The 22,553-nt window shown below is 40.3% G+C and overlaps 1 protein-coding gene and 1 long non-coding RNA gene across 3 annotated transcripts; one reads left to right on the forward strand and one right to left on the reverse strand.

The window, feature by feature from the left end:
• Positions 1-81: 81 nt before the first annotated feature.
• LOC6569467 (mitogen-activated protein kinase kinase kinase 7) lies at positions 82-7,326 on the reverse strand. The gene is made up of 9 exons (XM_001995453.3): positions 6,874-7,326; positions 6,482-6,781; positions 6,228-6,407; positions 5,541-5,676; positions 5,296-5,477; positions 4,792-5,232; positions 4,672-4,720; positions 872-1,368; positions 82-729 (listed from the first exon to the last, which is right to left on the reverse strand). The coding sequence occupies exons 1-9, from the start codon at positions 6,946-6,948 to the stop codon at positions 508-510; spliced, it is 2,082 nt and encodes a 693-aa protein (XP_001995489.1). The 5' UTR covers positions 6,949-7,326; the 3' UTR covers positions 82-507.
• On the forward strand, positions 3,366-6,817 carry LOC116805957. Of its 2 annotated transcripts, none has more exons than XR_004365465.1 (3): positions 3,366-4,740; positions 6,166-6,395; positions 6,453-6,817. It is a non-coding gene; the product is annotated as an uncharacterized LOC116805957 (long non-coding RNA). The 2 variants fall into 2 exon arrangements; XR_004365466.1 differs by having other exon boundaries at positions 6,192-6,395.
• Positions 7,327-22,553: the final 15,227 nt, after the last annotated feature.

Consider the following 22,553-nt stretch of genomic DNA (forward strand, 5'->3'; position numbering starts at 1 on the left):
CGTGTTGCATGTTATTATTTTCCTATAGTTACAATTTGAAGAAAACTGGGCCTCCGATTGTATAAATAGATAAAAACACCGTTTGTATTTGTTCGAGATTTGCCATGGATTCGTTGCGGACACGAATCGATGGCAGATACTTTTATATATTTTTGGTAAACGTTTGTTGTCACATCAATACCTCTCAATATCGATGCACATATACATACACATACACTATGTTCATATTAAATACATAGCACGTAGCAATAAAATCTTAAGTGTCAAGTGTCAGAATGCTTATAAGGTACACAGAAACAAGCAACATGGCTAAAACTACACGCTAAAACATCTAGATCCATTCTAAATGTCAAAACGCAATGAACCTTAACTTAAACAATTACAGAGTATAGCTAAAAATTAATAATTACAAATTACGATTATAAGTTAAACAAATACAGATAGAAATACACAGCTACTGGTTGGTTGGTTACACATTGATTCCACAGAAACTGCCTCAAATCCGAGCTACGTATTGTGATGCGGTGCTATAACGACCCAGCCATCATTCTCCACAGAGTCACCGCTGCTGATGCCACCAGTCAGCTCCTGACTACTGCTGTGGTGACTATTATTGCCAACAACCCCAACCGATGGCTGCAGGCGACCACCATGAAGATTTGGCTGGCGGGCAGCCGGCAGCTTCTCCCACTGCTGCTGCAGATTATTGTAGAGGCTTTGCAGGCCCTCCTGTACAGAAGAGATGGAGATGGATGAGAAGTGAGAAACTTTCGTATAAACAGTAAAACAACAACAGAATCAGTTAAAAGCATGATCGATCAATCGACTTAGTTCGTCGATCAGAATCCAGATCATGTTTAAACATTCGCACCTTGTCTTTAATTTTGCGCAAGAGCTCCTGTTTTTGATCGCGCTCGATGCGATCCATTTGCAGTATTAGCTTCTCCTTGAAGTCCTGCGCGTAGTAGAGGTTTGTGTCGACGCTGAGATACTCCTTGGCCATGTGCCGATGATCCCGATAAATCGCCTGCGATTCCGCATTGTTTGGTATGGGCGGCTCTGGCTGCAGCTCTGGATCTAATATCTCTGCCAGTGATTGCTCGGTGCAGCCACAGTTAGCATCCACATCCGCATCCGTGTCCTCATCGATGCGTGCATCGATGCAATCGTTCGTTTCATTGGCATTGGGGGCTTGGCTAAGCAGTCCATTTGTATTGAGTTCATTGTTATTACTGTTAATATTATAATTGTTATTGTTGTTAGTGAGGTCTGTGGTGTTGTTGCTGTTGTTGGTGGCACAGCTGCCACTGGTCATGATCACCGGCTTCGTGTCCGTCACTGTCAAACGTTCCCGGCCATCAGTTTTGGCTGCAACAAAACATTAGACAGAAAACAAATGCAATTTATGTTAATGCTTTTTTCTTTTTCGGGCAGGTGGAAATGGGAGCAAAAAAATGCCCGGTGATTTATGACACATACTATAGATGATCCAGCAACTGTGGAGATCGCTGGTCTGCTTTGTGGTGATCAAGGCGCGTGTGTCGCACATGTTGATCGAGTGCTGCTTGGATTCGCTTTGCACTATTTGAGCTGATAATCGATGCACGCCAACCAGTTATGTGTGAGACGGGATCATTTTCAATGGGTTCATCAGTTGAGTTCAGTAAGGGTTGGGTGAATATATATATATATATGTATTAAAAGAGAGAATGCGATGAGCAAGCAAATGATTCTCTCTCTCTCTCTCTCTCTATTTTCCACCCTTGCTCTGATGACGTAGGTATTTTCTTGCTTGGGGGAAATGTTGGAAAAACAAACTATCAACTATCAACAGAGACGCAAAGCAAACATTTTCAAACGAATTTTGTCTTTTTGTCTTCCTCCCTCTCTCCCTCCCACTTTTCTTTCCTTCTTTTTTTTGTTTTTTTGCTGCCCCAATGTTTATTTGTTGTTTGCTTTTCTTCTTTCTTTTCTTTGCGCTTTTTTTTTTTTTTAAATTTCACAGCACAAATGGACGTTTCAGAGAATTTTGAATGTGTAAAAATTGAATATGGGGTTGGGGGATCGGGCGTGGTCGGGAGGCGTTAGGGGGCGGGACGTGGTTAGATTAAACAGCCGGCGTTGACAACAATTGACGACGATCTTTGGCGCGTTGCGTTGTCAGAAATTGCAGTAACATTGCGGCACTCAGGACGGCACGGCTCTCAAACGTAGACTGAGCAAATTTTGGGATCACATCGTGCCGCTGTCGAAGAGCAGTGGCAAGAGGAAGCAACAGCAGCAGCAGCAGCAACAGCAACAGCAGCAGAAGCAGCGGCGGCAACAGCAACCACACCACAGTCGCAGCAAATTCGTCGAGATGACGAGCACAAAAACTAGGAGAGTGGGGCATACTCACACACACACACATAAGTACAGGCACAGGCACATAGAAAATTCATCTATGTATGTATGTGTATTTGTATATCATCATCAATATAGAAGTGTTGGCTCCCTACGACGACGACCCCAAAAACATTACCATATCGAGCTGCTGATGAGCATTTGCTGATCGCACATACATACATACAAACATACATACATACATACATACATACATACATACAAACATACACACATACATGCACACATGTGGGGATGAATAATGCTGGTGGCATGCGGTTGGGAAATCTCCCCTGCGATAAATGCCAATGCTGCCCGCAACCCTCCACCCAAAAAATAGAAATATTTACTTTTAGACAAGATTGCAGTGTGACTAGGTCGCTGATGCTGCTGCATTCAATGGCTAACACACACACACACACACACACACGAATACATACAAGTATATCACAATATAATTTTAGGCTAGAGGATGTGACACTGTGTCTGTGTCCAAGCCATGGCAAAAATGAATCGTCTCCGTCGTTTTGCAGCGAATTTTTAAAACGATCTTTTGCTTGAAATCTTTTTTGTATTTTTTTTTTGCTTTTTTCTTGTCCCCGTGCCCATTAAAATGAAATAGCTCTTTTGGCTTTTCATTTTGCTGTATTGTACATGTGTCTATATATAAAGGTACTACATATATATTTATATATATATAGGTATATATATATATATATATATATATATATATGTTTGTGTATACTATGCATGAGATACATGTGTACTATATATGTACGAAATCAAAATAAAAGCGAGATTATTGCTGAATGACTCATTGGTCAATGCGGTTGCGCGGGAGACGGCAGAATCATGGATGGCCGGTGCGAGATGTGGGAGAGAGGGGGTGGTGGCGGCAAAAAAGATTTTGGCCACCCGACTGTCGGCCTCGTCAATTGTGTGTGCGTTATTCTGGCGTGCCGCAGCCATTAGATGATTTTTTTTTCTTTCTTTTTTTTTTTTTATGAATTTCTTATATTTTTGTGTTGTGTTTATGCTGATGCGACCGAAAGAGGCGACTGTGGTGACGGTGCATGTCATGGCTATAAATCTGAACGAAATTGCCAGCCAGGCAAACAGCCAGCCATTTGGTCAGTCAGTCAATGTACACAATACGTTAATTGTGCAGCACAATGTGCAACTAGTGAAAAGAGTGAACTGACTACAATATACACTCTCTTTTTAGTCGAGTCACACGCTTTCCTCTTCAATTTGGCCACACAAAATGCTGGCTGATCTTATCTCAGTTTGAGATAATTATAATGAAAATCTACAAAATAATTAAATAGCATTTGTAGTAGCAAGTGAAAAACAGCAATTGCACTCTTAATTGTAAAAAGGGGAAATGTCGATTTTACCCGAATTGAAAACAGTTATCAAAGATCCTAACGGGTCAAATGTTTCACAAGTTTTTCAGAATCTTTTGAATCTACAAATGAAAAATCAGTTGAACAGCCTTAGCCTTTAGCTTATCAAGTTGGAAATGCATCAATGCAATCACAGCAAACATGTCCACATGTATTTTAACAATATCAATCTGAGTAACATTATGCTGGTCCCTTGTCTCGTTCAAGCCCTGCCTTTGTCGAGCTGGTGAGAAGAATATTCGCAGCATTTGGATGCAATTTTGTTGTATGCAACAGCATATGCATATCAGCTGCGGGTATTTGTTGGCAAGTGTGCATTGTTGAGATGGCATTTTGTTGATGCTGCGATTCGGCGATGCGGCGACTTTTGCTATTTAGCTGCATATTGCATGAGCGCATCGCATATTTATATCGTTTTTGGCGGCCTGAGGCGCAAATGTTTTCAAAATGCTTTTTGCATAATAATACAAAACAACGCAGCAACTAATTAACCAAAGAATCGAGCAATTAAACGGAACGAACACTCGAGTTAGCGCGAGATGGCAAACCGCATTGTTTATATACAATAAACTATTGCGTGCTGTTGCTGTTGTTGTTGCTGTTGTTGCTGGTGCGTCATGCCTTCATATCGACCACACACAGCTGCCACATGGTAGACGAGACTCGAACAGAATACAAACGCTGACAATGCGCAGAGCTATTTGCAACAACAACAACAACAACGACAACGACAACAATTACCATGCCACAATCGTGATCATCCAAAAGAGTGTGCTAATGTGCGTGTGAATCACTCAATAAGCACAACAACAGACAAGAGACAATTAGATGAAGACAACGAGATCATCCACATTGCTGACAATAGTTGCGAACAGGCACTCACCATGCAAACTGCTGCGGCTGCTCTCGCTGCGATTCAGTTCAAAACCGTTCTGCAATAAACACACAAGATGTAAGTATGGTTATACATACATATATATAATCAAATTTGATTTGTATATACCGGTTCAACATCGAGGGTAAGCTGCTCCATTGGCCTGCTGGCCATTTGTATCATTCCGTTGCGTATGGTTTCCAAACGCTTGCTTGCCTCTGCAGACGATGTCAAATTGAAGCTAGCGTTTTGACTCTCGCCGCTGTCCTCTTCGGGTATGGCATCCCACCGATTACTGCTGCTCATATGGAACAGTCCATTATTGTCTAATTGGCCCGAATTGGTGGGTGTTCGCTCTGATGAGGTATATTCGGTATCGGTCGACCCAGTTCCAGTCACAGATCCAACTCCAGCTCCAGCTCCAACTCCAGTTCCAGTGCCAATCTCAGTCGCTGTTCCACGCACATTTGTGGGTGTTAGCTGTGTGGACGCAAGGCTCATGTCACTGGAGCTGTGACTTAGACTATCATATTGCGCGGCCACCGTGCCGTCGCTCTCTTTGGTCACAATCTGTATTGGATATGGGATGAAATTGTGTATTTCAGCTAATGGTATTTGATGTGGGCCCCTCACTTGTTGGTTGATAAACGCATATTCTAGCGGCTTGTCGGCGCCAACATAGTCTTTGATAATCTCATTCATCACGCTAACAATATACTGCATTGAGGGTCGATCTTCAGGCGCCGTCATCCAGCAGGCAGTCATCAGTTGCTCAATGTGCTTGGGACAATTGTCCAGCAAAGGCGGTCGCTCACCTGCAATTCACCCATATTAATAACCATTTTAATATATCATCAGCACCTAATATTATCACTTACCCTTGTGTATCTTCCACTGAATGGTGTACGCATTGTCGATATCCATAAATGGTGGCTTGCGCGATAGCACCTCCCACAGAACAATCGCCCAGCTGAAAATGTCACACTTCTCCGTGTATTTGGAGCCCTCGAAAACCTGTTGAACGCAGAAAGTATTACAACAAATAGTTTCAATGCTCGAATCAAGCAAGAAATATAACCTGAACCAAGCTGTTCATACCGGCGAACATGCATCACATCGATTCGTCTTCTGATATACATATATATATACTTTATGGGATCGAAGATGCTTCCTTCTTCTGGATACATAGTCTCTACACATTTTTCATGGATTCAGAATATTTGAAAGTATTGAAAAATCTTTTATGGTTATGGGTTAATCTACCACATACCAACCTGTTGAATCTAAAAGTGTAATTATTTTGACTAGTTTCCCAGATTCGGTTTATATTTTAAAATACAAAAATACAGTGAAGCTTCGCCTTAGGACTTCTGTCCTTAACTGTCTGAACGTTCTACGCACAAAAGGAAGATTGTTTCCAATAATGATTTAACAATTATCTCGAAGCAAATATCGTTCACCACTTGCCAGCTTTTCCATTAATTATATATTGCAATTATCTAGCTAAACAAAAGTTTCTCACATTGAAGAACTTCAACTGGGTTTGCATTTGGTTTTGTACTCACCTCGGGCGCCATCCAGGCAGCGCTGCCGCGATTGTTTGTCATCATGGTTGACTTATCGGCGACGGTGCCAAAATCACATATCTTCAAATTGCGTCCCTTGTTGGTCAGCAGCAAATTGAGCGGCTTCAGATCGCGATGGATCAGCGGCTTGGGCGACATTCCATGCAGGTAGGCGACACCCTATGCACGAGATGATGCACATTTCAAACAGTTTATACATTTCAGATAAAGGACAAGGAAGAATAAGGAATCACCTCGGCACACTGGAGCGCCCAGCTCATGGCATGCGCCAAGCTATACGCGGGCTTCACTTTGCCATGCAGAAAATTGTGCAGGGATCCGCCCTCGGCGTACTCCATGATTAAATATGTGGCCTGCTGGGCATAACAGATGCCGTATAGTGCAATAATGTTGTCATGCTTGACGCGCGACAACTGCTTCACCTCCTTGTCAATGTCCTTCTGCTCGGCGCTGGCGAAGAACTCCTTGACGGCCACCAGCTTGTTGCTCCACATTGCCTTGGACACAACACCAAACGAGCCATGGCCGACTTTCTACATGTGGCAATGAAAGAATTGTGTTTAAGTAAACTGTGTGGTTATCTTTTGTTGGTACACAAAAACAACAACAACAAAAAAGGGTTCACCTCGCCGAGCGTAATTTCGCTAAAGGCCACATTGAAAGCTTGCAGTGCATCGGGCGACGAGACGGCGGCTGCCATCGCCTGCTGCTCCTCTTTCTGGTCGCTGTTGCTTCTGCTGTCGCTGTTACTGTTGCGAATGTCCTGTTCAGTTTCGTACGGTTGTTGTTTTGGGCCTAGCCTGGGTATGTTTTGCAGCCTGCTGTTTGCTTATATCGACCAGCAATGAATCGCTGCGAATGCGAACGCTGCGCACATCTTCCAAAACGGCTTAATGCTGTTACTGGCGTTGACCTCAACGCTACCATTGGCGGCCGGACCAAATTTCGTGCACTTGAGGGGTTATTTTGCGCTGACCAAATGCTTTCTTAATTTGTTCAACAAATATTTCTCATCTTTCTTTTCGTTTTTTTTTGGCCTGTTCGTATGTCGCTGTCTAGCTAGTGGTTGAGATTTGTACAATTAATATCGCTGTTATCGATAGTATAACAATATATCGTGCATTTTACACAAGTTTGTTTTCCTTTCAAAAATAAAGTATTCGCCTAGGCACATAACATACATACAAATATTGATTCGATTACGATTCTTAATTAAAGCTACATTATATGTTTATATGCAGTTCTGCAACGCATATATAATGTCAAATTATCAATTCATGCGAATGCAGGTGCCTTCTCTATTAACTAGCTATCGATTGTAGCAAATGAATTCTTGGACAGTGCTGCCAATCATCGATTATCCAAAAATGATATATCGATAAGACATGGGCAAAACAGAAGAAGCACTCACGAAATATTTTGCATTGTTTTGTTGATTACATCGTTTTACAGGTGACGATTGTAACTGCCTTAACGCTTGTGTTAATATAACCTTGTAATATTATAACCAAAGAACATTATGAAAAATTAGTTCGATTTAATACATTTATTATATTAATACCACTGAATCCAAAGAAAATAGGTCTTAATATTTATTCTGGAGAAGACCACTTGTTGTCAGATTTTCCCAGAAAAATGTTGAAATTACCCCACTGTACCACAAGAACTTTAAAATTGGCGAGGTGGTCATCCGATTACATCCGATTGCTCCTAATTAATATATCGTACCCTGCTTTTATTCCGAACTAAATATCGATATAACTTGAAGTATCGCTTGAAGGCGTATGTCGTCGTTTCAATGTAATTACCAGGTCTTCCTGTATCGATATTTGTATCCATCCCTAACTCATACGTTCAAGCGCTCGCTCGCCAAGCGGATGCAATTTCGGACAAAAAAGAATCATACTCTGTTATTTTTTTTTTTTACGCTCGTACTACTCACCAGAAATGCAAACAAATAAGTTAACTGTGCTTCAACACAAATGTGATAACACAAAACGAAAGCATTAATTTACAACAGCAACAAAAACAAGTGTGCTGTCCGCGACCCGCGTGAATCCGAATCGGAATCGGAAATTTGTTGTGCGTGTGTGAAATAAATTTGCTTTTGTAGCAAAAACAAAAAAAAGCAACAAGAAAAAAAGGCGAGTAAAAAAGTGCGTCTAAATATATGAAACATGCTGAAATTGTGATGGTTGTATGTGTGTGCGTGTGTGTGTGGTTGGAGGGAGGGGGTGGTAACAGGGGCAACACTAGCGGCAGGCAACATTTGCTCACAATTTTGCCAAAGTGTTGTTGGAGGCGACGCCGCCAATTAATGCTCGTTGACGTCGTCGTTGTCGTAGCCATTGATGCCGACGCTAGTGTCACCGCGGCAACAACAACAACAAATGCTGCAACGTGAAAGAAATGAAATGTCAAAGTTTTGCAAACTTTGCATATTGAGAAAGACGCACTTTAAGTTCACTTCTTTTTTTTTAAACTTTTTTTTTGTGTTTTTGTTTTGGCTGTTGCTGTATGTTTTTTATTATTTTTTTTTTTGTCTTTCTCTTGTGCATTTCATTGAAAATGAACAAGTTTAACCAAAATGCATAGTTACCAAGAGCAGAAGATGATGAAGAAGAAGAAGAAACTGCTGCTGCTGCTGCTGCAAAGAGAGCCAAGCTCGTCATCATCATCATCATTAGCATTGTGAACATCATCATCTTCATCTCCTCCACATTCTCTTCTTTGTTTAGGATGTGTGTGTGTGTATGTTTTTTTATGCGTGCGCGCCACATGAAGAAGAGGAAGCGCTACCCAAAAAACTACTCTGCGCCGCATTCTTCTCCATCTCTCTTCAATTGCGTGTGTGTGTGTGTGTGGGAATTTTCATTGGCTGCTACTGGCTAAGAATTCGCACTAATCTTTATCTTAATCTAGTTATCGGCTTTTTAATCCTCAGCCAAAACAACGACAACAACTGGCTCCAATTTGCTCTCTCTGCGTGCATATATATATATATATATATATATATGTGTGTGTGTGAGTGTGTGTGTGCACAATTGAAGCCGACGTCTGTTTTGTTGTTGTTGTCTGTTGGTAAGTCTGTTTTTGAAATTATGTTGAACTTTTGTTTATTTTTGTGTACTATTTAAATGAATTCTCGTGTTGATGTTAAAACATAAACAATCAGCAAACGAAAACGAATTATTTAGTTCACCACGACTCCCCCTCCCATGCTCTTGAGCTGCTTTTTGTATCTTGTACTTGCACCCACACTCATATGGACACACACTCACACACACTTATTTCCCGTTGTGCATAAACAGCGAAAGTTGTCTTCCTGCTTTTTTTCCCATTCGTTCCACTGCCAATCCCCCCCACCCAATTTGTTGTTTCGCTCTCGCTCTTGCGCTCTCTTGAGTGCTCCTCCGAGCCCAAGCTCACAATTCCTGTTAGCAGCAAGGGCATATGCAAATTTCGGTTTTGCGACCTTCTCTTCCCCACTCTTTCGTCCCTCTCTTTCGCTCTCTCTACCCCCTTTTCGTCGTCCATCTCGCTCACTCTTTTGCAGATCATTGGAAGACGTGCAAATGCAAATGCAAAAAAGCATTCTCTGCTCTCGAGCTCCTCATTATGAAGCAGCATCAGCAGAATGCACTGAAGGAAGTACATTTCAGGAATGTAAAAAATCCTCTTTTGTGTAAATCATGATTTCGAATATGCAAAATTAAGCGCATCGACGTTTCAGTTTCTGTGTAAGCGTGAAATGCGACTGAATAATGTATCTAACTATAGCAATAAAAGTCAACTTGAACAACATGCAAAGGAAAAACGAAGAAATACTGGTTTCAAGACATCAGAATTCGAATTGAGCTCATTTCAGTTCGATTACGGGCTATATATTTTTATACAGTGCTTACAGGATGAGTGAGACTGACGCAACATAATTTTTGTTTAAATTTTGTTTCTCAAGCTGAAACCCGCGTTTTTTCACTAAACCCAATTATTTCAATTTGAACATCACTTTAAGCCGAATAACAATTCTTTCAACAGATCACGTTAATTATGAAAATGCTTTATAAATGTATAAGGATATGTGCTATATGTACTAAGCGGGTCTTGATTCACAGAATTCACAAGTTCTGCTTTGCATGGGAGTCACAAGAGTCATAAATAACAAAAAAAAAAAAAAACAATAACAATGGCATGAAAACGTGCCTTCTCATTTCATGCTTCTGCATACACTTATACGTAATTAGGAGTTCAAAATGTATGAAAGCAACTTTAATCTGAGCAGAAAGAATGGTTATACTACTTATTTGCTATACATTTTGTACTTTTGGATGGAAAGTCAGTGTTTCTTTCTTTCAGCAGCTATTGCAATGCATTTGCAACACACAGTTTTTTTTTTTTTTCGTTTGGGTGCAGTAATTGCCAGCGAGTTCATTTCCTATGCAGAGCACCTTGAACCCACACTACACGAAAAAAAAGTAATAAACAACAACAATATTGTTGTTAAAAAGAAGGTTAATCAAGCAACTAGGCGGGCTCGTTGTTGTTGTTGTTGATGATGTTCAGTCGATCGTCTGTTGGTTTCTCGGAGCAGTTTTTCGGTTCGTCGTTGTTTATTGCATCAAAAGGCGAAGACAGTTTCCAAGTCCCAAGCCAGTTAACCCAGGCAGGCAATACTATGTATGTACGAGACTGTATGTACAAATGTATGTATTTACATATGTATATGTGTACCAGCTCTGCCCCAAGGTTTTATGTAATTGTTAATTTTACTTATTTTGTTGCCGTCGATTTCGTTTTCGTTTATTGTATCGTATACTCATTAAATGCATGCTCCTCTAATGGGTATACTAAGATTCAAATAGATACAAATGCTACTCGAGAAACAACTATTTCTTTGAAAGTAAATTTGATGAGAACTGTGCCTCGGACTGATATTTTTTATATTATCAATTTTCACTGCGATCTTTGGAAATGAATCAGGAAATCAGAATAATCGGATAGAAAACAAATTTTCAGGCTTATATCTTTTTCAAAATCGATATATCAGATTTTTAATAATTTCCTATGTAGAGTTTTGCAATACAGTTTTAAGGTAGTTTTTGAGAACATTTTTTTTTTTTCAAATTCTTTTCACCAAATTTGCAAGTGCAAGCACAGCTCTTTGTACAGGGTATCCATTAATCAGGCATGTTGGCCGGTTGCATTCTTGTTGTTATTGGGCTTCATTTGTGCTTCTTGCGTGTTGTGTGTTGGTCGAGTCGAAAACAACAATAACAACAGTAATAAAAGAAAAGGTGATTTCTTACAATCGTGATTTGGCTACATTCGTTGTTGTTGTTGTTGCCAGCTGAGACTGTCCGTTATTATTAAGTATTAGCCCGTTACATTCGACCCATTGTTGCAATAATTGTAATTCTTTGCTCATTATTTGTAATTATCTATTGGCTTTTACACTACGTACACAATACGAATTCCAACTCGAGTTCGTCAACGAACCGAGCCAGATTCGGAAAACTTTTAATATTGTATAACTAGGCATTTCGAGATTATATTAACCGTTTCAATTATCGGCAGCATTTGATATTATCATACAGCATTATTTGATCGTACTTGAATTATTAGCATAATTTGTAAGTCAACTTATTTGATTTCTGATTTAGAGCCTTTCTTGTACGACAACATGCCACATGCCACATGCTACAATAATCCCTTAAAATGAGTTCACAGATCAAGGGGCATTATGGCATTAAAATATATAATACTACATTTGGTGTCTATCGATAAAAAGATTTCATACTCAAGTTCAAGCTTTGATTTAAAAAATCTATATCGAAATTTTGGATCCAAACGCGAACTGATCAAGTTCAGCTATCAGCGTCCTCTAGCGGCTGCATGTGGAACACTCGATCAATCCATTTGCTGATTACTCAGAACTTAATTGCTGTTGTTTTTGTTGCATTTGCTGGCCATTTGTCAACCGTCTGTGAATCGCGTGAAATTTACAACGTTATACAATTTAAATACTAGAATTAAGAATTTATTATTGCTGCGGTTGATGCGATTGTTGTTGCTGATGCTGTTGCTGTTGCTGCTGCTGCTGCTGCTGCTGCTGCTTTTGCTGATTCTATTTCTGTTTGTGTTTGCGTTGTTTGCGCTGCTTGTTGTTGCATGACTGAATAACACGATAAAGGTGTGATGACATAACCTCACATGCGCTTTATGCCACAAACACAATACACACACACACACGCGCACACATATGTGTGTATAGGGCTTAGGCTCCGATAAAAAGTATTACGATATAACGCGCAAAAAAAGTGAAATATATTTTGTATTATACATAGATTATATATGTAGATATATATTTTTTGCTACTACTATTGTTGTTTTTGTTGTTGTTTCTGGCACATTTCCGGCGATCGTCAGTTGCTTGCGTGTGTGTGTCTGTCGGTCTGTGTCTGTTCTTGCCAAATAGCTCGATTGCTTTTCCAAGCACTTGTCATGTCTTGATGTCTTGTCGTCTTCCACTTGCCGCAGTTCCGAGTCCAAAGTTAACCAAAGTTTGTCATTTCATTAGAATTTCATCTTATCGCCAAAAGCAGAACAACAACTGCAACAAAAACAACAACAGTAGTACAAACAACATGAAAAACATCGGAATGTGAATAGGCAGACACTGAACACAAAACCTAATTGAAGTAAATTTACTTAACTTGCTCCTCATTTAATAACCAAACAAAATCTGCTTTCAATATCAAATATAATAAGATATATTTCTGTTTTGATGCATGCTGTGAAAACGGAGCCGGTACAGCAGACATTCAGAATTCAAATTCAGAAGCCTTTCGAAATGCAACACATATTTTTAAGCACTATATTTTAATGGGACCGAATATCGAAAAAAATGAGCTCATTTGGTAATCTTTACCGGAACCTTTACACTGTAAAACCCGAACCGGAACCAATATTGCTTCGATTAGGGCTGTGCAAATGGAGTACAAACTGTCCACCCAAATGGGATTTGGGATCGTATCAAAAGTTTCTTGCTACCATAACACTTTGCCAATTCTGAACCGATTTTCATAGGCAATGCCTTTTTCACTTTTCAAGGGAACATACCCATAACTGATAACTGATAGTTAGTTCATTTAGGCAATTCACCCTACGATTTCCCACTTGGAGCGTGTCCCAACTTAATGGGAAAGTGCTACTGTGAAACCTGTTCACTGATATAATCATTCGTCTATTGTGTAAGATACAATACAGCAATGCAGCTTCCTGTCCTAACGACGCTGTTTCATGGCCAGGGATAACAGACAAGAGACAAGAGACAAAGAGCGCTGTGTCGACTGATAAAAGTGACACTGGCCAAGCAAATAAGTAATCAGCTCAGCTAGCTTATCGGTTGCCCAAACAAAGGCAATTGCAAAAAAAAGAAAATGTGTGAAAGAGAGAGAGAGAGAGAGAGAGTGAAAAGGGGAAAGAGAACAGAGGAAAAGGAGGGAGCATATACATATAAACATGAGGGCTTGGTAGGGGAGCGGGGAGCAGGGGCAAATGTGGCTTGCAATCCGACACCTGAGCAGTAACTGGACGAAGGGACGAACGGACGGACAGACGGACACATGCACAGATATCCGGGCGCTGAGTCAAGTCCCAAGTCGAGGCTTTGTCCACGTGATTACATTTCATGGCGCGCCGGAAGAATCCAAAGGAAATGCACCTGCTCACACTATTACTGTTCTTCTGTATACACTCAGCAAAAAGAGCACCATACACAACACTCATTTTGTTCGAAAGTACAATTTTCTAGTTCGGATTTTTCCAAAATTACATAAATTAAATGTCAATTTTATTACCAAACTTAAGACTTTAGTATTGCACAGGTACCGCTAGCCTACCGTAAAATCCACAAAATTGGAACCAATTCACAACGTTTACCGGAACCCTGTTTTCGTCTAATTTGCATTTCTCATATATCTTAGAAAATATGAAGAAATTTGTGGTTTTCAGTGCGATTTTCAAGTGTACTCTTTATTGCTCTTGCTCTTTCTCTCTTGATGTTATCTGAATGTCTTTGCTGGTTCTTGGAGCGCTGCTGCAGCTCCGGTTCAAACTCATCAACGTCGCCATTATAAACTCAAGCGCTGTGATTATCTGACGATTGTCTGTGGGAAGCAATGCCAGCAACGTGAAACCAGCGTTGGTGGGTGGGTGGATTTCCCATTATGCTGGGTGTTGGGTGCTTGGTGCTCAGTGCTGGGTGAGACACGTGCGCAGTCCAACTGGCTGGCCACAAGTGGATGGAGTGGAAACCTGAAAAAAAAACATATGTACATGAGTGTGTAAGCCAAACAAAGGTGAACGAAAAACAATACCAGAAAGAACAGTTATCTTCGAAACGCCGAAGATTAGATACCCTACTCTTACAGAGTCCGAAAAAAGCCAAAAAGTTTTCCATTCTTCAAACTGTCAACGTCATGTCATATAGTAACCCAATCTGGCCAACTTTATCATCCATAAACTTGAATATTCAAATAACTCAATAGTGGAGATTATGTTCGGGGTTTTGATGTGCTGGTAAATTTCTGGTAGTTACGGAGATTGATTTTGATATCTTAGCTGGCAAAATAAAAACGATTTTCACTTCAGCAACTTAATATCCGACCGATCGCTCCGACTTTCTTCTATAGCATTGATGTAGAGACGGAAAAATTACAAACGAAACAAGTAAGCATGCTGTAGTCGAGAAAAGTCGACTACGATATACCCCTAAACCTAAGTGTTAAATATATTATATTCAGTAGCAGTTCCCGTAGAAGCTATGCGGAGCAAAAGAATAATTCCAGTAGCAGAAATTGTAGCTCTCGCTCTGCTCTGGTTCTTTCTGCTATTGCTACAACTATAGAGAGCACTATGGATGTTGTTTGGGTCTTGCTACTGCTTTGGCTCTTGTAAATGGCAGAGCAAAGCAGAGCTTAACGGACAGATAAGGCTAGATCGACTTGGCTATTAATCCTGACCAAGTAAATATATTTTGTATGTCATCCACGTTGCTTCCTTCTGCCTTTCACATATTGGTGCACAAAACCATTATACCCTTTCTCCCCTTTTTTAATGGGATCAGGGTATAAGAACAAAAAAACAAAAACCACACGAACTTGACAAACAGAGATATGGAGATGGCGTGTGAGGGGTGGGATCTGTGGTATGGGGTGAAAATGTTCTGGGAGCGAGTGGAGGAGGTGGCCGGGGGGGGGGGGGGGGATGATTGGAAAGGGATGGTAGGGGTGGTTGTTGGGGGCTATCAACTGTAGGTCTGAGCGATATCAGCGAATGTAAATGCGTTGCAGGAAAACACTCGACAAAACCATTACAACAACAACAAAAAGGCATTTGCTACTGTTAACGGTTGTTACTGCCGGTGACGCTGACAACAACAACAGCAACAAAAACAACAACAGTAAGAACGTCATATTAACCAGTAGGCAGAAAATGTTGTCCCTCTAGAGTACGCAGTCAAATATCGATCGATATTGTCGAAACTAAAGTGCCAAGAGAGAGAGAGAGAGAGAGAGGGAGACAGAGATAAAGAGCATACAACATGAAAAGGATATCGTAGCAAAGCCACACACATAAGGGTTAAAAGGTGTTTGGGGCCAATCAGGTTCTGCATAAGACTTTCCCTAAAAGATTGCCTCCATTTGCATAAAATGTCTAAAAATTATAAAAAGTTCTTTAATTGATATCAGCTTGGTGGCTCATTCGTTATTTAACAATTTAACATTCCTTGTTGATCCGACTTACAAGATACGAACCGAAGCCAACTGGTTTTGCGAAATGATGAAGGAAATCAGTTGGATAAAGTGCGATTGTCTGATTAGAAGTTCCCTTGACTACACTATTCACAATCTGCAGCTGATTCGCTTAGCCCATTTACAATTACATCCACATCCTACATCTACATGGGCATCCTCACGCACATATATATATATATATATATATATATATATATATATATATATATATATATATATATATATATATATATATATATATATATATATATATATATATATATATATATAAGTATGTATCCTCATCCACTTTCCATTTATATTGAAAGCCAAGCTGCACAGGAAATTGCTTGCCAATTGCACTCGCATCTATTGCCTGGGCGCGCTTTTCAGGGCTTTTCCCGCAACTAAATGACTTGGCGCAAAGTGCGCGTTTCCCAGCAGCAACACCACCAACAACAACTATCATCGATTCAATTTGATTCGTTTCAATTCGATTCGATTCGATGCGATGCAATGCGATACGATTCGACTCTGACTTTGACTGTGACTTTGCGTTTTATGTGCGCAATTTCCGCTCGTCTGACAATGTAACGACTTCTGCCAGTTAACAACAACTACAACAACAGCAACGACAACAAAGTGTGGCATGGTCAGGAGGATGCAATGAGGCAATCAACGGCGGGCCACTGGAGCTACGAGATGCTGAACCCTAGATCCGAAATATAAAAACTAAAGCTGCTAGGTTTGCTGTCAAGCTGCCGTTTTTGCAGTTGCTGGTTGTCTGTTGCAAGTTGCATGCAAGTTGCAGTTGCAGTTGCAGCATCTACGTTGCTGTTTCTTTCTTCTTCTTCTTCATCTTTTTCTTTCTTTGTAACGTCTTTATGAAATATGCATTGTGCAGTTTTTGTTGTTGTGTGTGTGTGTCTTGATGCGCCTGCGTCCTAACAATGCGCTCAGTGCTCAACTCAGCTCAGTTCAGCTCAATACAGCTCTCCAGTTTGGAGCCGGTTTATTATTGCTGCTGCTGCTGCTGTTGCTGCTGCACAGTCTTGCCATCAGAGTCGGCCTCGGCCTCGGCCTGTTTTGCGAACACTGTGGCCTGGCTAGGCAGGCTGGCCTGGTCCTTGAACCGCTTCGCTCAGTCGTCGTCACAGCTGGGGCAAGAAGACTCTGATTCAGACTTAGCCTCAATCTCTGTGGCTCTAAGAACCCCCAATGCCAAAGTTGCTAAATACAATTGCAACAACAGCAGCAGCAATAGCTTCTTCTTCTTCATTATCATCGTAGTCGTTGATGTTGTTGCCGTCTTCTTCATTTTCTTTGTCTTATGCTGCGTAACATCATTATGTGGCAGTGCAGCTTCTCTCTCGCCTCTCTCTGCTGCAATTGCAAATTGCACTGAATACAGCAGCGCCAATAACATGGCCTCGACGCAGACAGCGAAAGGGAGAGAGAGCGGAAGAGTGAGTGAGAGAGAGAGATGAGAAGTGGGAGATGAGAGTTCGCCTCGCTTAGTTCGCATCCAATTTATCAATACCTGCGAGCCTCGCAGCCGCAACAGAGACTGTACCCCACTTAAAGAGGGAGAGAGACAGAGAGAGAGAGAGGAGAAGAGACTTGAGCATCTCTTCCAGCCTGCCAGCCTCTTTCAGTTTTCTAGTCTAGGCAAATGCTTATCTATTAACAGTTTTTCAGTTGGTACTGCTTGTGGCGCCGCTTTATTATGCATATCCATGAGTTTAAGCATTCCCCTTGCGTCACTTTTGTTGCGTGTTTGATCCATTTGGCAACTGCAACAACCCTTGTGACTGCAATCTCCAACACCCCCACACCCCGCAATTCACTCAGCAAAATAAGTCTCGATTGCATTTTAACACTCATTATTAATGTACTTTGCATAGGCCCCGAACGCAAAGCCCAGGGATTTGGGCACCCACCATCCCACCACCCATAAGACCACCACCAACCTGGCGACGTTACTGCGCTAAGCCACCCCTAAAAGCATGACCCCATACCCAACACCCCCTTTTAACCCCCCCTCCCGCAGCCAAAAGAAAATAAGCCACCCTGCAGCTGGCAGCTGTGCTTTCACTCATAAATGGATTTTAAAGTGGATGCAATCCTGGCCAGCATGGAGTTTTTCGTTATGGATAGTTAAGCTTTGTTGGTTCGGAACCCCCAACACTTCTCCCCATCCCACTCCCAGCCGGCGCAGCGCCCGCCCGCCCAACTAGGGGGTTGTTAGCTATTCAATTGGCAGGAGTACTCGTATATGCATGCACTCAGGGTCTTCATTATGAGATTAAATATACATATGTATGTGTACACACACACACACATTTACATATGTGCTACATCGTCTAGTATACAGTTAACTCTTGAGACAGACCCTTGCGCAGGGTTAAATACCATAAAAAAAGCATACTGTGAATTAACTGTGAACACATTTTATAACAGCGTTGAAATCGAAACCTTTGGAATTTTTGCAAGGCACATAAATTCAACCGTTTAATGAGATGTCCCACTAAGCAGCTTTCGAATGACTTCTCTGCGTCTGAATGCTGAACCCTAAAATATTCGATATATATAGACATCTTTTCCATTTGTGATTAGCAACGATTCAACCCCAAGTTGCAATCCTTATTACTTTGTGCACATTAATCAAGCAATTATCTGTCTAACAAAGTAATTCCCAAGTGAACTAAGCTCTTAATACCATTTGATGACTATTAATAAAACACATCTTTGGGGACAATCTTTGAAATGTATATAAGCAAATAAATATGGCGCATCTTTAAACTATTTATATATAATATAATTGATGACGTAATAATTTTTCACCTCCAACTTGATATTAATAATCTTAAAAAAGAAATCAAATATTTGTAAGTGCTAAGCTAAAGGCTCAAGATTGTCATGTCCTTCAATGTTCCCTTCATTTATGATTCGACAATTATTTGTATAAAGAAAAAAAGAAAGAAAAATTCTATTCAAATTGGAAAGTATACGTAAACTATTGCCCACTTTATTTATTTTTTGTTTCTCTCATGACAATGCAAATCACGGCGAATGATTCATTTTGCACTGAGCAATAAGCCAATCACCCATCACCCACCACCCACCTCAAGGAAAATCGGCTTCTTGCTGTTCTGTTCGAGCTGCTTGTTGCAGCCCAACGAACACAATGCAATCAGCAAGTGCAGGACTACAATTGAGTTGTGTCCATTTGAACACAGACATTAGCCATACAAAATAACGCAAATTTTGTAATTACTTAATCAATATTGAATAAGAAATTTGATTAGATGGGTCAATTTGATTGGACGTTATGCAGAAAATTATGGATTATTGGTGGCATTGATGGACAGGTCTTCTTCAACACGAAGATTCCAAATATTTTCCCTATTTAAGTGTGTACATATTTCCCTATATAATAATAGGTATTTATCTGTTGTTGTGTGCAATGACTATTTGTATGGCATTTGTTTCTCGCCATTTTCGCAGTTCACTTCAATTGAACTCGAAATCATGTCAATGGGCACAACAACAATTACAACAATAACAACAGCCGACATAATAACAAACAACAAAGTTGTTGTCTGTAAAGTCTGGACACGACTTTAGTTTTTTTCTCTATTTCTCGGTTTTCTCTATAATAAATTGGTCAAAGGCCTGAATAATTGCAAATTAAATGCTTTAACAAGAGCGAAAGAGATTTCTCTGGGGTTATCATTCTGTTTTTTTTTTCTCTTTTTTTTTCTTGCACACTTTTGGGGCAGGTCTTTTTGGCAGCATTATTATTTGCAATTTTTTTTTTTCGTGCTCTTTTCGGTCAGTTCCAATTCCCTCGCACGCTTCGAACTTGCGCCGGGGTCGTGCCAGGGCCTTGGTATTGCTTTCGTACGCGAGGCATGCGGCACGTTCAATTGCTGCACGGCAAGCGGCAGCAAGCAGCAACCAGCTCAAACCGCCCATACTCGCGTCCCGCCCCTTGATTTCAATTTGTTTTCTTCTTTCTGTTTTTTTGTTTTATATCAGCTCAGACAGCGCGCGTACAATATCATTTTTGTTTACTTATAAAACACGTTGTTTATTTTGCGTTTGGTGTCGTGCATTTCTTTTTTTTATATATACCCTGTTACCATAAGCTAACATCAAAAGGTGTAACAGACGACAGGAGTCAACTCTGATGGAAGGCCTGTATTTCTTTTTTGTTTTTTTATTTTTTTGAATATACCAAAGCGTTGATTCTAGAAATTTGTCATACACATAGAGCGACCTGATTTTGTATTGTTAATTGTGTTGCACTAGGTATTTGTTGGTCGATTATATATTTTTTATGTTTGTGTCGCCTTCTGCTTCGGTTTTGCTTTAGTTTCACTTTATTTTTTGTTGTATTACGGACGGACTATGATCGTCATCACATAAAGGCAGTGTTTTATTTATCTTTCAATCGTAGAGATCAGCGAAAGAAAGAAGAATTTTCCAAATTACAATTCAATTAAACGAGACCATTCAATTGTTTTCGATTTTTTATAAATTCGAAACTGTTCTATATAATTGTTTCTTGATACACACAAGATGGGATGGTTGCATAAATGAAGGCTATCCTCAAAATATAACGAGATAAGCAAATATACATTTTAAATAAGTTAGTTTATTCATCTATACATAGATGTCGGCGACAACCCTTTGAGGGTATATCGTATTATTAGGCACACTATTCATAGTGTGTATTTAGCAAAATTGTTCACAGTTTGAGTTATTCACATTGTTTACACACACAGTATTCATTTTTATCTATACTTTAAGAGTCGCAATTCATTTGTCAGCATTTTGCGCATTTGTGATTTATTACCGACTATAATCCCAAATGATGATAACACTCTCCATTCCCAAATCCCCATCTCATTCACACACTCTCTTTCTCTATCTATCTGAATACTGTGTCATTTCGATGTGGCAGCCTCCTTCCCTCCTATCTCCTCTCAGTTGCCACAGTTCTTCACAGTTCGCATTGCAAAAGTTTGATTATTTTGTGGCCATTCGCTGTGTTTTATTTGCTTATGGAATACGTTTTCATAAATATCGACAATTGACACATACACAAGCACCCCAAACTCACGCACACACACCCATTTACTCACACATAAGTAAAAAGTGAAAAAAAAACAGCAGAAACAAAAAGATGAAAAAAAAAAATAAAACGAAAAAACAATAGCGAATTTCTAATTGCTTCCTTGGCGCTTGTCTATGGACGGGGCTATCTACACCCTATAGAAACTGCTCAATAGGGTAGCATAAAGTTGTTCAAACAAATTTAATAAGAATATTCGGGCTATCTGTTTCTTGTATCTTTTAAGATAAATAATCTAATCATTTTTGCATAAATTGCTAAAAATAAAAACTGAAATTTATTTACAATTAACGTAAATGCAAAAAACTATAAGTATGTGTGCATGTTGAGCTAGGTCTAGTCATGCACTCCCGATCATCAGTCGCTTATATATATATATATATCTATATATGTATATATGGCACAAATATCTTTTCGCTTTGGCATGGGCTGTTTTGACGGTAAATGTCGAGACCTTTAGATGTTGCTGATGATATAATGTATAAAGAGTAGAATTTGATGGGAATAGTTCGCATTGTCTGCGAAGATGAACCTAGTTATACTACTTGCACTTTCACACATACACACACACACACACACACACACACATACACATACACACAGATGGAAGCACGCAAGCAATACATGCGCAATAAACCTACCTATCCCCCCCCCCCAACCCCCCCACACACACACACACACACGCACACACACACATACATTCTTCACCTCCTCTGCGATTAAAAAGGTCGTCAAACGAGGTCAAGGTATTTTTCTCGCTCCCTCACTCCTTGTGGGCTTTTATTGATATGCATGTCTCTCTCTCTGTCTCTCTCTATCTCTTACTATCTCTCTAGCTACATACATACATATTTGGGTGGCACAAAATTTTAACACTTGACTTATTGATTTGCCGTCAATTGTCTGAAATTTGATTATTAAGGCTCGGCTGGACCAAGTTTTATGCTCGTTGACTCTCTCTCTCTCTCTCTCTCTCTCTTCCCCCCACCCCCTCCCCCCTGCAAGCTTTGTGCGGCTTCTTTCTGCGGTATTTCCCATGCTGCTTTCCTGCCCCACACCCATGTCCAAATCTTCAACTATACGCACTGCTCCTTCCTTTACAGAGAGGAAAAAAGAAAATGAAAACACGACGCGAACACGAGAACATTAAATAAACAATTCGAAAATAAACGTAACAACGAAACAAATTGAAAATGTGAACCGCCTGGGAGTCGAGCCAGACCGTACATTGCCTTGCCTCGCGTTGTATCTGAGTGTATCTAAGTGTATTCTGTATCTTTGCGTATCTCACTTGGCAACAAGTTGAATGGCAACTGAGGAACGGGGCCCAGAACATCTCAACTCAACCCAACCCAACCCATACCATCC

The sequence above is a fragment of the Drosophila grimshawi genome, unplaced genomic scaffold (assembly GCF_018153295.1).
Source record: "Drosophila grimshawi isolate 15287-2541.00 unplaced genomic scaffold, ASM1815329v1 contig_848, whole genome shotgun sequence".
Lineage (NCBI taxonomy): Eukaryota > Metazoa > Arthropoda > Insecta > Diptera > Drosophilidae > Drosophila > Drosophila grimshawi.